Source organism: Beauveria bassiana, assembly GCF_000280675.1.
Source record: "Beauveria bassiana ARSEF 2860 unplaced genomic scaffold BBA_S00006, whole genome shotgun sequence".
Lineage (NCBI taxonomy): Eukaryota > Fungi > Ascomycota > Sordariomycetes > Hypocreales > Cordycipitaceae > Beauveria > Beauveria bassiana.
The window spans coordinates 1,033,355-1,048,382 of NW_007930841.1; the positions used below are offsets into that span (position 1 = coordinate 1,033,355).

Below are 15,028 nucleotides of genomic sequence, written 5' to 3' on the forward strand. Positions count from 1 at the left end.
TGCGCTAGAAGAAGATGCAACTGGAGATGGGAGAGTTGGAGGGGGGGGGGGGGGGGGGAGGAACAGGGTCAAACGGGTCGAGACGACAAGTCGATGTGAGGTGAAACGGCAATGGCAAACGTGGGACATGGTGCAATCGGTGATATCATTTCCTAGTGGCATGCGTTATCCGAAGGTGGCTATTCGTTCTCTTCATAGGTACCCTTGGGAGGCTAAGCAATTTCTGCAATCTTTATAGTATCAATTCAGCAAACTCAACATTTAGAGCCTTGGGACTGGGTGAGCACGTAGACTGGCTTGACATTTGGTTGTACTTCATAAATCATTCTCTGTGTATATGATGACACTGGTGAAGCGAAGAGCAGCTACAAAGTAACCGGTAATATTTACACGATTCGCAGACTCTAAATGCGTAGAATTGCGCAGGTGATGCGTGATGCCCAAGTGCGCCGAGGTTATGGCATCACTGCTGAGCACCCGCCACCGGGCAAATACTTGATATACCCCATGTTTCGACTCTCAGCCCCTGCATCTGCTTGAACGATATTCTCTCGCGCAGAGAAGCATCGTGACAAGGCTGCTGTGCTGCTTGCAGTGAAGTGAACAATCCGATTTAAGGGGTAGGGAAAGCCATGATTACCTGTTGACGACATTGGAGTCTTCGCGTGGGTATCATCTACATTTTTGCCAGATTGAGCTGCGAGGAAAAGAAAGTTGAGCTTTGTGTTACTCTATTGCTGCCATATTCCGTAGGTAATACCGTATTATACATGTGATGCTGTTATACAACAAGATTCACGCCGTCATCGGCCGCTTCATGGCCCCAGAGACTTGCTTGACCAAGTTCATTTGCGGCGCCCGGAGCGAAGAGCCTGATCAAGATCCTTTTTGCCCTTCTTGCTTCCGCGGCCCATCCAGTGCGGTGTTTTTTCCCGTCGGCGCCCGTGCCCCCCGTTCGACGCCTCTCCCTCGTCCTCGTCCATCTTCACCCCCGCCGCCTCCAGTCTCTTAACCTCTGCAATCTCTGCAAAGCTGCGCATGTACTCGTCGCGCTCCTTGTGGGGCCGCTCCTGGCGCTCGATGCGCTGAGCTTGCTTTTGCGCGTGAATTTCGGGGTCGCGCGCGATGCCCTCGTCGCGCCAGCGCTTGGGCGGCTTGATGCCGAGCTCGGCCTTGTGCTCCCAGACCTTCATGCCGCGGCGATGCCAGCGCGCCTGGCGATCCTCATCTTCGTCCGCCGTCGGTGTCCACTTGCTCTTGAGGATGCGCCGTATCGCCTCGGGCGACATGGCAAACTTCTCCGCTAGCGTCCGTGTCGTATACACGTCTGGGAACTGCGCGTTGAGCGCGCGGATGCCCGCCAGCGCGTCGGGCGAGAGCCGCTTGTGCGGCCTCCAGCCCTCGGGGAACTTGGCCTTTAACGCCTCCTTTTGAATCTGCCAGGGCTCCCTCTTGGGCGGCCGGGTCACTTCGTTCTTTTGAATCTGCCATTGCTCCCTGTTGAACGGGGTCACATCATCCTCGTGAGTCCGTCGCTGCTCCCTCTTGGGCGACGTGGCCGCCTCGGCCTCGAGAGTTTGATTGTGTTGCTCCATTGCCTCTGCGTTCATCTTTCTCCACTCAGCCTGGCGTTTCCTGTGGTCGTATGATCGACTACCGTAGCCATCGTCGTCTGATAGTCCGATAGCAGCACGACCCGCGGCGCGAGCCGCTTCCAGACTGTCGACAAGCTTGTGGAGACCCCTGCCGGCGTGCTTGTTGCCTTGCCAGTTTTCCCAATCAAAGTTCGAAAAGTCGGCCGTGGCACGAACAGCGGGGTCCTTGGACCTGAAAGCCTTCCAGTCGAAGCCTTGTTGCTTGAAACGCCAGGCAGCTTTCGCTCTAGCCTCCGTCATGACCTCCTCGTGTGTTCTCGGATATGTGTTGCGGTCCGGCTCTGGCGGCGTGCGAGATTCGGGAGACTCGGAGGCTTCCGTAGACGCTGGCTGCTCCTCTGGTATCGATTTGACCAGCGTAGAATCTTCGGCATTTCTTAGCGCACGCGATGCGTGTAGGGAGCGATGCTGCGAGGCCAAGGCGCCGGCGAAGCGGGCACCGGCGGCGCTTCGAGCGGGTAGGGCAAAGGACATGCCACGCTCCGGGCGATGCACCTGCGCTAGTCCACGCGCAAAAAGCCTCGGAGCAGAGGCATTGCATGAACAGCTCATGGCTGCGGTGGACAGACTGGTCTTGTGTGTCGTGTGATGGCGAAGGGGAGATTGTTGAAGCTCCTGATGGGGCCGATTTTGCGACTGTATTTTTTTGGCCCCATCTTTTGACCAGGTTCACACAGAAGCGGCCCACTGTATTGAATACATATGATGAAGAGGCTATCGACATCACAAGGCTCATTATTCGTCTCATTCAGTGTATGAATGAGATGTTAGAATATGAGCATATTTGTATGTTTATCTCGTGGTTTGCCTCTTTTGTCTCACTCACATTAGTTAGAAAGGCGCCTGGCTTCTTGACCAACTTGCTGCTAGCTTATCACTGCACGCCTGACTTGTACACCGTATGAACCGATTTGACTAAAATTGCGAGCGATTCTTAAAAACAAACAATCAATCCCTTTGATGTATTGGCATCTGTTCACCTAGATGCCTAGGTAGGCCATGAAAAGTTCTCAGTCGTGGCAAAAGAGGCGCGCCAGCTGGCACAGCCCAGTTGGCGAAACAAACACGTCAACGTGGAGTCATCACAAGGTCACCCTAGCTGGATACCAATAGGTAAGCCTGATTGATGACCAGATGAAGCAGGTTGAAGAAACACTTAGATTATTTTCACCCCTATGTACGCTATTGAGGCGATTTATACACTAGAAGCCTGTCAAACGCCTAAACCAATCCCAGCCAATCCCAAACGCCAGTAATCAGATATTCTTGTAAACCTCGCTCCATTAATTGTATTTGTAGTAAAGACCAAGCAAAAGGTACAGGAGTGAAAAGAAACCCGCGCTCAAGCATCGTGCATGAGTTCCACGGGTGGTCGGGAGGTGTGCGCCAAGATGGGCTTGGCTTCCAGAGGCGACATCTCCTCGGGTTCGTCCGTCATATCTTCGACAAAGACGGCGGGCAAGCCCGGGCTGCTGCCGTTGTCGTCGGGACGGTATATGAGTGTCGAGCTGCGACTTCGAGTGGTGCGACCAACGGCGGCGCCGTCGACCGGAGTGATGGGCGAGTCAAAGGAGCTGCCGGGGGTGTTGTTGCAAGCACCACGGCCGAGTTTAGCGAGGGCCTCGGCCAAGTCGTCGGCGTGGACCATCTTGTTGGGCGCGTCCTCGAGACGCACCTCCCAGCCGTGCGGGGGGCTCGGGGGCGGAGAGATGAAGAAGAGCTTGCCGGCGTCGGGCAGGGCGAGGTGGTGGTCGGCGCGGGGTTGGAGCGGGGTGGGGTGGCCAAAGTAGATGCGGACGCGGGAGCCCATGATGGCCTCGCCGTCCCAGATCTTGCGGATGCTGATGGCCGACTCGACGTCGTAAAAGGAGATGAGAATACGACGAAACGACTTGAGCGGCGCAAAGGCGTGGATGGCGGCGGTGCGTTGAATCAGCTCCCGCAGCGACTGCAGCTTGTCGGCGCGGAAGATGTCGACATTGTCGAGATTGGTAAAGAGAAGCGTGTTGGAGGGCGGCGTCGGCTGCTCAAGCGGTGGCAGGTTGGACAAGTCCAGTGTCAGGTTGACGCCGCGGCGTGATGATGTCGAGGAGGACCGGCTGGGCTTCGGTGACAGTTCCATCGAGTAGTGTCTGTGTGTGGGTTGCGGGAGGTGGGGAGGAAGCACAAGAACAGGTGCTTGAGGAACAAACAAGTTCGGGAGGTTGTGTGCGGCTGAGTGACGACGCAACAGGTTTCAACGGCGCAAACACTTGAACAAAGGGGTTGTGAGTTGGAACAGGCGAAGAGACAGAATGAGAGTGCAGAGATGAAGATCACAAACGGATGGGAAGAGTTTGCCCAGGTGGGATATATGTATCGAAGTGCGGGAGAGAGGCGAAGTCGACTGGGGGGGGGGGGTAAATAGACGTGGTGGCGGCCGTGGGCTGTGGCAGTCGTCCCGAGTCGGCTTAGCGCCTGCGCCGCTCTAGCTGAGCCCCAGAATCCACTGCGAAAAAAAATGTGCCAAGCCGAGCCCAGAGGCTGCGCTGTGGCGTAGGCAAGCGGGCAGGCTTGCAGGCTAATAAGTAGCCCGGGCATCCCAAGTAGGCAGATTGCAGGCTTGTGCAATTTATGCAAGGAACCCGGGCCGCCATGCCTGCGGTGTAATATTCCAACATTCTCATGTATAAGTGAGGCTGCGTCATCCTTTCTGTATGCGAAGAGCGCCCATGTGTACGCCTAGGTCACTATACCTACTATCCAGGATCACTGCAAGATGCAGATTTCCCGTGCAAAGAAAAAAACCCCTTTAGTGTAGCAGAGGACTGTGTCTGCTCTCCATCCAAACAAGATACCTACTAATAAGTATAGGCGCTCTGCACACAGAGTGATTCATTGCATCCGAGATTGAATTTCCAACAATAGAGTCTCTCCTCTGCGCACCCTTCAACAAGGCAACGGGAGTCCTCACAGGGGGCTGGTGTTCTGATCATGTCCTACGGTGATGCTCTGCTCTCCTGATACCCAGACTGGGAACACCCGTGGGTTCGCGTCCCGAGCCTCGTCTGTGATGAACGTCGCCAGAGGTTGAGATAGTCTGCAGTATAGTTTGCCATTGTTTTCCGCGTCCAACATTCCACAAGTGCCGTACAACTTGCTAACAAGTCGCAGGAACCCGAGCGGTTGATGCTCTCGCGGCATATCTTGGGCCACGAGATGCCGACTATAAAGAGAGAAAGCTGCCCCCAATAGTCTCTTTAAATGAATATCTGCATTATCTCAACACCTCCAGCATCTCTTCTAGAAAGAGCACTTTTCAGCTTTCAACGCCCGTTTACGCATCGCTCCAGCATCCCGACCTCAGCCATGTGCAAACAAATCCACAGCATCGGTCTCTGCGGACACAAGACCAATGTTGAAATTGTGCCCCGAAATCCCAGGAATTGCCCTCAATCGCGCGGAAAAAACGTGCAGTGCAAGCCTCTGCAGATGGACTTTAAGTACACCCGGGACATCTGCGCCAAGTGCAGAGCTGCCATGGACAGAGTGGTTCCGGCGCGTCGTCGTTAAGTAAATAGTTGAGAGTGTTGCGGCTGAGGCAGCAGGCTCTGCTACGAAGTCTTCGATTGGCTCAACAGCAGCCGCAGCACTTTGGTTCTTACTTGTGCTGTAGGTCTTGGCGTTACATAGCAGTTCTAATAGAAATGTTGCTAGAGGTTAATAGAAGGTCAATTTTGCTCTTTGCTCTAAATGACATCAGTAACTTGCTGTTCCAACCCCGAGTATGCTCGACTCTATTCTTCTTCACCGGCATGCCTGAAAGAGAATGAGTCGCCCAAGATGCACTCTCATCGTACGTATATTGATCAGCCGACGCGGTAACTGATCTCTCTCATCAACAACCAATCTTGGCCGATAATGCCGACAACCCGTTTTAGCACAGAAAGAAAATATTTTGGTTACTTCCAGGCTTCGCAAAAGCATTCTACTCACTGACTACCATGATCGTGGCAGTCAAGGACATTACTCCAAAACTGAATCATCTTTGTATTGCTGTAGGGGATCGGTACTGACTAGCAGATTCTCGCAGTACTTTGTACTCAGTATCAGGATTCAGTCATGCTGCCAAGAAAGCCTTATTAATCACCAGAATCCTGCGTATAGCCTTTGTGAAGCCTTGAAAGTGCCAAAGAGATGCCACATTTCGACGTGCACAACACAAGCATGCATAACTCGCCAACCCCCCCCCCCCCCCCCCCCCACCCAAAAGAAGCTTGAAGTGCCAGCCTAAAGCGGCCACCCCGCGCATCAGATGCTCTCGTCCAGTGGCAGCAAAGCCAAAACTCATCAGCTTCCCCATCAAGCTTGGCGCCCTTACATATCTCGAGGAGGGGGGGTTGACTTGCATCAGCGGTTGCAGTAGCAGCACGGCACACACGGGTACGCCAGCAGATGGGCTGTGCAAGAATGCAAAAGATGAAAAGCAGACCCCAAAATTATTAGTCAAACTTTTCAAACAATGGCAAATTAAGAAGTCAATTTTTTAAGCCCCTCCCTTTTGACCTTGGTGGCCTCTTGTTTCCTTTCACAAGCGGGTTCGGTCGCTCTACCGACGGGCTGTCTGACCTACACAGCCTACACCGCGGCGCTGAGCGGCCCCCCCCTGTACAGCGGAGTTGTTGGCGCCATGACCTTGTGAGGCGTTGAAGCAGTTACGCAATACAGAGTACAGATTACTTGTGTATTGGTCACAAAAGCTACTTAATTCATCTACTTGTTACCTGGGGGCCGCTCCCTTTGTTTTTGTATTGTACCCCAAGCGCGCGCGGTGCTCAAGTGACTATTTACTTAGCACAAGACACGGTCATGTCGCGAGGCTGTGTTGGGATAAATCGCGTGGCACCGCCAAGTTGTCATCACTTGCCTCCCCTCGGCCAACTTTTGTCTGGGTTGGTTACGTTACTTGATCCATCCGAGCTGCGCCTCCTTCTTTTTCTTCACGACCTCACCTGCCTGCCTGCCCGGCCCACCGAGTTGCAGTGACAGCGGCTCGATCGACTTACCCCAGCAACCAAGCAATCTAGTTCAAAGCTTATCCGTAATAATCAAAGTTCAAGGGCCCAAAGGCCTCCCAGATCATCTACGACATAGTGCGACACAAGAGCCCTAGGCATGTGTGCCATGTGTGCCATGTTTCTCCCCGCATAAGACAATGACGCAGATTCAGCTTCTCCAATGAGATTTATTCCAAATGATCGCTGCCTTGCCCATATCCAGTTAATTCGGTTCGAAACCAAGAAGACAATCGCCTCGCACTATTTAAAGTACACGCTGCGACGACTTGAAACTACACAGAGACCTATAATGTTACGAAGCATGTTCAGAAAACACCAGCTCGTCTCCGAATGACCCTGCTCCAACGACATTGAATGCATAACATGCTTACTCAGACCAAGCTTTTGACATGCCGCATCATACGTATTCGCGTCTTCCTTGCGCAATGCTTGAGGCGCTCCTTGAGTGGAATGGCCTTTTCGTGCGAACCCGCGCCACCATATATCCCCGTTGTGGATCTTTATGCTCCTGCGTGATATAAAAGCACTTATAATGCAGATAATTAGGCAAATCAACCTCTTTGCAGCTTGCCTTTCATGCCAAAGTGCTGCATCGACCTGCTACATCCATTGGCGTAGCGATGGCAGCCCGTTCTCCAGAGCAATATCCAATACCGGCGGCTTGAGAGCTCTTGGCCGAAACCTTTTCATCGATAGGCGTCGAGAGAAAACCAGAAATCTGCAGAAATGGCTATTACATACTTACAATTATTAATGTCGGCTACGCCTTCCGTCAAACGGGTTTGTACAGTTACCCCATTAGGCAAGCAGTGTTGTAGCGCTGCACTCTCCCGCGTTTACAAGCACAGCCACCACAGAATGACTTCGTCTTGGCTCGATAGCTTACTCTTGCACTGCGTGGCTCATATAACGTGCGCGATTAAAATCGAACTTATAAGTCCCATCACGGCTCAGTTGGCCCCGTTGTCAGACCATGGCGTAATATATCGGCGGGATAGTCTTGGTGCGCGGTGATGCCAAGCTTCTGCTGTCGTGAACGTGGAAACAGCATGATAATACGTGGCTCGCAGTGCTGATCGCAGTAGGAGTCATGCGAATGCCCTGCCCGAGGTAGATATAAAACTTCATTGTTTCGATCAGCGCCTCATACGCTCTCTATTATACAGTTTATATTCCTCGTATTATACAAGACCCTCGTCGGGCGGTGTCATTCCTGAAAAACGGCGTTGCAGCTGAGCATTCACCGTAGCTCTACTCCGAGCTCATTGACAAGGGCTTCTCTAACGTCGTTATGATACTTGTTGGCCTCTTCCGTTGTCAGGGTTCTCTCCAGACTTCGGTACACGATGCGGTATGCCATGCTCTTCCTGCCCGTTTTTGGATGTGTAAACTCGTCAATGAGCCGTACATCTTCGACAACATCACCAGCAATGTTGCGCACGAGCTCCATGATGTCGTTTTCGTGAAAGGCGTTCTTGGTGTTTCCGCCGGCCGCCGAGGAGGAAGAGGACCGGAGCCAGAATGAGACGTCGCGAGGGCTTGGTGGGTATTTGGAAAAGGGCGTAAACAGCTTCAACTTGTCTAGGTTGTCTGAGACTCCCGTGAATTGCGAAATAAATCGATCATCACGCGACCAAAACAGCCGGATATCGGGAACCTTGAATAGTAGCATAGCAATGCGGTCGATTCCAATGCCAAAGGCCCAGCCTAGCTGCGACGAAACACCGGCGTTGATGAAGAGATCCTGCTTGACCACACCACAACCCAGGACCTCTAGCCAGTCTCCGGCGTAGTAGACTTCGAGCTCCCACGAGGGGCTGGTAAAGGGAAAATAGGCTTCCACCCATCTCATCTTGAGCGGCTCGTCTACAAAGTTGGGGTCTGCCCTCTTGGCAGCAGCCTTGGCTCGCGAAAAGACATCCACCACCATGTTCTCGAGCGAGCGCTTCAGGTGCGCGCCAATGGCCTCGGCTTCAGCGTTGGAATGATGCTCTTCTTGGACGGGATTGCGCTCCGCATGCCACGGCGGATTCGGGTCCTCGACGACGACGTTGTGCTTGGGCAGCGCCTCGAGGTCGCGCAGGACAGCGGCCGCCACGTCGCCGCCAGGCACACGGTCACGGTCCCAGTGGCGGGCTCCTTCCATCTGGTGAAAGGCCGGGTAGTGGCTGCGGTCAATGGCATCGCGGCGGTAAACGTCGGCGGAGATGAGGTAGCCGTCGCTCTCGTTGGCGGAAAAGGTCTCGGCTTGGTGAGCGCTCGTGTGGGTGCGAAGGAGGGTGGTATCGTTGATGTAGTACGTGTCGGAGCGGGCGCGGCCGGGGTGATCGGCAGGAAAGCCGAGCGAGTCAAAGTTTTGCCGCGTCGTCACGACGGGACTAAAGTCGTTGTGATATTTGAAAGTGGGCGTGGGAAAGTTGGCCTGAATGATTTGGCGAGTGATGCAGACGGGGTGGTCTTTCTGAAGATGCAGACGGCGCGTAGCAGAATCGAGGACATTGTCGGGGATGTTGAACCAATCCGGGTCTGCTTGGCATGTGTGTCCGCGGATCGTTACGGTGGACGGCGTCTTGGTGGCAGCGCCGGATTGGAAATGAGCTATGTGGCCAGCTTCGTTAGAGGAGCAGATGCAGGCCAGGACGAGACTTGCGTACTAGATGACGAGAAGGTTCTAAGCAGCAGCGGCTGTCGTAGATGAGCTACTCTGGATAATGGTAGTTTAGATGATACGGCTGCCCGTGTGAAGAGACGGGCGGCGCCCACGCGACAGACCATGCTGCACAATGGGAATGGAAATGTCGTGATGCGATATCGTGGGTGCGGTTGGAGCTACGAGCTAAAGTTTGGGTTACTGCACCTGCAAGGGAAACTCAGGCAGTCGGCGTGAATCTGATTGGCCAATGGCCGATTCTTACCAGCTGCTCTATTGCGGATCGCCTAGTTAGCGCATTGAATGCCTGTTGGAGACACTGGGAGTTGGCCATCCGGAGACGACGCCGATGACAACCGGAGGGCAGGCCGGGCATCGCACAAATAACAGTCCATGGCAAATTCAAGGGTAAGAACGCAACAAGCAGACAGATTGGGATAGACCCCTCCATATCAGTTGTGTGGAAGATCCGAAGTCGCAGCGGCCCGTGAATCCGAAACCTACTTCTCATCACCATGGGCGACTTCCAGCGCGACTTCCAGCGCATCCTGCACTAAAAGAGCGCTGCAAAGTCATGACGACAATGCCCCAGCAGTGGGGCCGCGCCCTCTACTGTAACCTTGCTGCTGCACCTGGCCGGCGAGCTCGGCGCCAGCGGCCCTGTGCCGAGCCAAGACGACCCTCACCCGTTGCCTATCAGTCAACCTTGCTGCTCCTCGACAGCTTTGCTTCGTTTTTTTTTTTTCCTTTTTTTCCCACGTTGCACATTTTGTCTGAACCAGACTGCGACGGCACCACAAAATTGCGCCCCAACGGAATGTCGCGGTAATTTTTGGTTTCTTTTCCTTGCCTTGTTCTCGTTTTTTCCCCTTGCCGTTGGCCGTTTGATAAAACGTCGTTGGTCATCATGAGCTCGGCACAAGAATCGGCCTCGAAGCCGTCCGCCCAGACAACGGGCCAGAAGAAGACGGCCTCGCCCGCCATTCGCTATCCGTTTTGGTTCGGAGGCAGCGCCAGCAGCATGGCCGCCTGCGTCACTCATCCATTGGACTTGGGTACGTGTTCTCCTCTCGGCGCCGGTGAAGCCGTTGCGCTCGTTGATGACGTTTTTGTTTGCTAACGCCTGGACCTTTACACAGTCAAGGTAACGAGTTTGCGATAGTCCTTTCGAGCACCATTCACTTCGCTTTGCTACCGCGATTGTCGCACCCGTCTTGCGACCGCTGAAAGCTAACATGCGCTCGCGCCCCAGGTCCGATTGCAAACGCGACATGGCAACGCCCCCAAGAACATGAGCGGCACTTTTGTTCACATTCTAAAAAATGACGGCATCATCGGCCTCTACTCAGGCATATCCGCATCGCTCATGCGCCAGCTGACGTACTCGACGGTGCGCTTCGGCGTCTACGAGGAGCTCAAGATGCGTTACACCCGCTCCGGCCGCACCGCCACCTTTCCCGCCCTCACGGCCATGGCCGTCACCGCGGGCTTCCTCGGCGGCATCGCTGGCAACTTTGCCGACGTGATCAACGTGCGCATGCAGCACGACGCAGCGCTGCCCCCCGACCAGCGCCGCAACTACAAGCACGCCCTCGACGGCATGGCCCGCATGGCTCGCGATGAGGGCCTGTCGAGCTACTTTCGCGGCTGGCTGCCCAACGCCAGCCGCGCCGCCGTCATGACGGCCGGCCAGCTCGCCACGTACGACACTTTCAAAGGCATGCTCATTGAATACACCCCCATGGGCGACAACTTGACGACGCACTTTTCCGCCTCTTTTCTCGCGGGTCTCGCTGCGGCGACGGCCACAAGTCCCATCGACGTCATCAAGACCCGTGTCATGTCATCTTCACAGAAACAGGACATCCTTCAAGTCATTAAGGATATTTCACGCACCGAAGGCATGGGCTGGATATTCAAGGGCTGGGTTCCCAGCTTTCTGAGACTTGGACCGTACGTGCCAGATCCACCCGCAGACTTGTCACAGTTTCAACCTTGCTTACACCGATTACTAGGCACACCATCTGTACTTTTGTCTTTCTTGAAGCGCACCGCAAATTATATAGAGCGGCCAAGGGAATTGACGACAATAAGGACTAGAGCTTGTTATTTGGTTGGATAGATAAAAGCGGCGGCATGGGCTATAGAGTGAGATTATACATTGGAGCATTCGAGATGGCGTTTTGCTTTTTTATGCGGATACGGATTCAAGACGTCTTTCTATTTTCGGCAAAACTCTGCCTTTTTTTTCTCCTGCCAATAATTGCTTCGTTGGCAAGTCGTAGTCAAAAGCTAACGTCAAAAGATACGAATCATTCCATGATCAAGATTGTTCGGTCGCTATGCTACAGGAGAAGCCCAGGTTTAGTGTCTTTCCGACATGTGTGAAAGTTTCTCTGAATTCGGCAGGCGGGCGGCTGGCACAGGGAGACGCAGCTCGTCTATGGCAGGTTATAATACAAGCAGCCAGGCAACAGCCTCACCCCGCACCCCGGCCAGGCAAACCACCTCACCAGCGGCCAGTTCTAGCACGACTTATCACGGAAAATTGTGCAATCCCGTGTGATAACGAGAATGCCACTAAAAAGATTGAATCGCGACGACTACGAGGTGGCATGGATCTGTCCGTTGGAGGTGGAACAAATCGCCGCGATGGAGATGCTAGATGAGGAGCACGAGACTCTGCCACAACCACGCAGCGACACCAATATCTACAATCTCGGCACCATCAACAATCACAATGTCGTTATCGCCGGTCTCCCTAAGGCGGGAAATTGTCCTGCTGCCGCCGTTATCACGCAGATGAAGATGACATTCCCAAACCTAAAACACGGACTCTTGGTTGGGATTGGCGGCGGCGTGCCGGTGAAGACCGATCAAGGGATGATCCGTCTCGGGCACGTGGTGGTTAGCGAGCCGACAGGTATACACTCTGGAGCAGTGCAATATGATCACGGAAAGGCGACAGCGGGGCAGTTTGAACTCAAAGGGTCTCTTAACCCTCCGCCAACAGCCCTCCTGAATGCTGCTCGGGAGGTGTCGGTACGGCGTCAACGACTAGATCATGACCCTATTTGGAAGAACACGCAGAGAATCGACACCAGCCGTCCACATCTTCGTCGCTTCAAATTTCCTGGGGTCGCGAACGATTGTCTTTACCAACCCCATTACGAGCATCGGCGAGCAGACGCATCATGTGAGGATGGTGGGTGCGACCCGAAGCAGCGCATCGAACGACCGATAAACGAGTTTCATGAGACCTTTGTCACCGTGCACAGAGGAACAGTAGCGTCGGGAGAGCTCGTAATAAAGGATGCCATGAAGAGGGACAACCTCGCTCGGAAGCTTGGGGTGCTATGCTTTGAGATGGAGGCAGCAGGAGCCAGCACCGATTTCCCGTGCATGATTATCCGAGGCATCTCGGACTACTGCGACTCCCACAAGAATGACGTGTGGCATGGATACGCTGCGGCAGTAGCGGCTGCTTATGCAAGACAATTGTTCTTCCATATGTCTATCAAAGAAGCAGCGAATTAAGTGTACATCTAGAGGCGATGGAATTCAACGAGATGCTTATAACTCATCGATTACATTGTAGGAGTTTCGATCCGACGCCTCACTCTTTTGAGCTCTCGTTCGATTTGAATGAGATATCCGCAGTACCCTGTTTCGTTGCAAGGCAAGATGAGCTCAAACAAATGCACATGCTCCTTAGAGGACCGGCTGGACGTCTTACTGTCATCCTATACGGGCTGGGCGGTATGGGTAAGACGCAGCTCGCGATGGCGTACATGAAGCGACATTTCAGCGAGTATCCTGTCGCAATATGGCTTAACGCAAGAGATGAAATGGCACTGAAGCAGAGCTTTGCTAGAGCAGCGGAGATGATTCAGCGCCTGGACCCATCTTTGTCCTACCTTTCAGCTGCTTTAGAGAGCCGAGATCTAGATGAAATCTGGACAGCGGCCAAACGATGGCTGGAGGAGCCGATGAACAATCGCTGGATAGTCACTTACGACAATTACGATGACCCTCTTTTGGATAACGGTGCCATAATCGGACGGCCCTCACATAATCATCGAACTGACCCAAAGCCAAAGTTTCAAGGCCACGACGATGGTTTTGATTTGAAGGCCTTTGACATTCGCCCCTATTTTCCTACGGCCAACCATGGTTCCATCATTGTGACTACGCGATCATCGGCGGTTAATTTCGGGCCCTCGATGAAAATCGGCAAGCTGAGAGACGCGAATGATAGCCTGGAGATTTTAGCGCAGACTTCAGGCCGCAAGAACTTTAAGGAAGGTAAGAAATTCCACAGAATAATTGCCCATCAGCTGCTAAGCCTAAGTAGATTCAGCCGCTAGCAAACTTGCACAGTGTCTCGACGGACTTCCTCTCGCAATTGCGACAGCTGGAGCATACTTACATCAAGTAACTATAAGCTGCGCTGAGTATCTTCAAATGTACCATGACTCATGGCTGCAGCTGCATGAAGAGACACCTCAACTACTGTCCTATGACCAAAGGTTGTACTCGACATGGGGTATTTCGTATAGTCGCATCAAGCAGCAAACCCCGGTGGCAGCAATGGTTCTCCGGCAATGGGCCTATTTTAGCAACGAGGACTTGTGGTACGAATTATTAAAGGAAGGTCGACCGCATGGGCCAGGCTGGCTCTGTGAGCTAACAGACAGTAAGCTGAGATTTCATGGAATCATGAGGATATTGTGCGATCATGGACTTGTTGAGGCTGGATCGACCACTCAGGAGCCAGAATCGGCTGGATACAGCGTTCATGCGTGCGTCCATTCGTGGATGATACATGTGCTGAATCAGGAACACGATGAAGAATTAGCCCTGACCGCAATGAGATGCATAGCATCCCACATACCTACACAAGAAACAAGCAAGTTTTGGGTCACACAACAGCGACTTATAGGGCATGCGGACAGATTGTTGGAATATACGATCAACATGGAAGTCGCAGATGGGACCCCGTGGGCTTTCCATAGGCTAGGCACCCTCTACTCGGACCAAGGCCGGCTTCGGGAGGCCGAGACCACGTATAAGCGAGCGCTAGATGGTTGCGACGCGTGGGACCCTAAGCACACATTAACGCTCCGCACAATCAACAACCTAGGCATCCTATACACAAACCAAGACCGTCTTCGAGAGGCTGAGGCCATGTATAAGCGAGCGCTAGATGTTTACGAGAAGGCGTTAGGCCCTAACCACACATTAGCGCTCCGTACAGTAAACAACCTAGGCACCCTCTACGTGGACTAAGGACGGCTTCGAGAGGCCGAGGCAATGTATAAGCGAGCACTAGATGGCAAAGAGAAAGCGTAAGGCCCGAACCACATATCGACGCTCAGCACAGTCAATAATCTAGGTGTCCTCTATAGAGCTCAAGGCCGGCTTTAAGAGGCCGAGACTACATATAAGCGAGCGCTAGACGGCTACGAGAAGGCGCGGGGCCCTAACCACACATCAACGCTTAACACAGTCAACAACCTAGGCAGTCTCTACTCAGACTAAGGACGACTTTAAGAAGCTAAGGTCATATATAAGCGAGCGCTAGACGGCTACGAGAAGGCGTGGGGCCCTAACCACACATTAGCGCTCCGCACAGTTAATAATCTAGGCGTCCTCTATAGAGTTCA

General features: G+C 53.4%; 6 protein-coding genes across 6 annotated transcripts; 3 read left to right on the top strand and 3 right to left on the bottom strand.

The window, feature by feature from the left end:
* Positions 1–845: 845 nt before the first annotated feature.
* Positions 846–2,207, bottom strand: BBA_03084 (mitochondrion organization and biogenesis protein; the record flags this gene model as incomplete). Its single annotated transcript, XM_008598181.1, has 1 exon — positions 846–2,207. The coding sequence occupies one exon, from the start codon at positions 2,205–2,207 to the stop codon at positions 846–848; it is 1,362 nt and encodes a 453-aa protein (XP_008596403.1).
* A 790-nt stretch (positions 2,208–2,997) lies between these two features.
* Positions 2,998–3,777, bottom strand: BBA_03085 (calcipressin -like protein; the record flags this gene model as incomplete). The annotated part of the gene is made up of 1 exon (XM_008598182.1): positions 2,998–3,777. One exon carries the CDS (start codon positions 3,775–3,777, stop codon positions 2,998–3,000), a length of 780 nt encoding a protein of 259 aa, XP_008596404.1.
* Positions 3,778–7,952: 4,175 nt separating this feature from the next.
* On the bottom strand, positions 7,953–9,487 carry BBA_03086 (phenylalanyl-tRNA synthetase; the record flags this gene model as incomplete). The annotated part of the gene is made up of 2 exons (XM_008598183.1): positions 7,953–9,365; positions 9,416–9,487. 2 exons carry the CDS (start codon positions 9,485–9,487, stop codon positions 7,953–7,955), a joined length of 1,485 nt encoding a protein of 494 aa, XP_008596405.1.
* A 782-nt stretch (positions 9,488–10,269) lies between these two features.
* On the top strand, positions 10,270–11,462 carry BBA_03087 (putative dicarboxylate carrier protein; the record flags this gene model as incomplete). Its single annotated transcript, XM_008598184.1, has 4 exons — positions 10,270–10,417; positions 10,502–10,506; positions 10,615–11,315; positions 11,378–11,462. 4 exons carry the CDS (start codon positions 10,270–10,272, stop codon positions 11,460–11,462), a joined length of 939 nt encoding a protein of 312 aa, XP_008596406.1.
* A 474-nt stretch (positions 11,463–11,936) lies between these two features.
* BBA_03088 (Ankyrin repeat protein) lies at positions 11,937–12,899 on the top strand (the record flags this gene model as incomplete). The annotated part of the gene is made up of 1 exon (XM_008598185.1): positions 11,937–12,899. One exon carries the CDS (start codon positions 11,937–11,939, stop codon positions 12,897–12,899), a length of 963 nt encoding a protein of 320 aa, XP_008596407.1.
* A 245-nt stretch (positions 12,900–13,144) lies between these two features.
* Positions 13,145–14,651, top strand: BBA_03089 (tetratricopeptide repeat domain protein; the record flags this gene model as incomplete). The annotated part of the gene is made up of 2 exons (XM_008598186.1): positions 13,145–13,667; positions 14,305–14,651. The coding sequence occupies 2 exons, from the start codon at positions 13,145–13,147 to the stop codon at positions 14,649–14,651; spliced, it is 870 nt and encodes a 289-aa protein (XP_008596408.1).
* Positions 14,652–15,028: the final 377 nt, after the last annotated feature.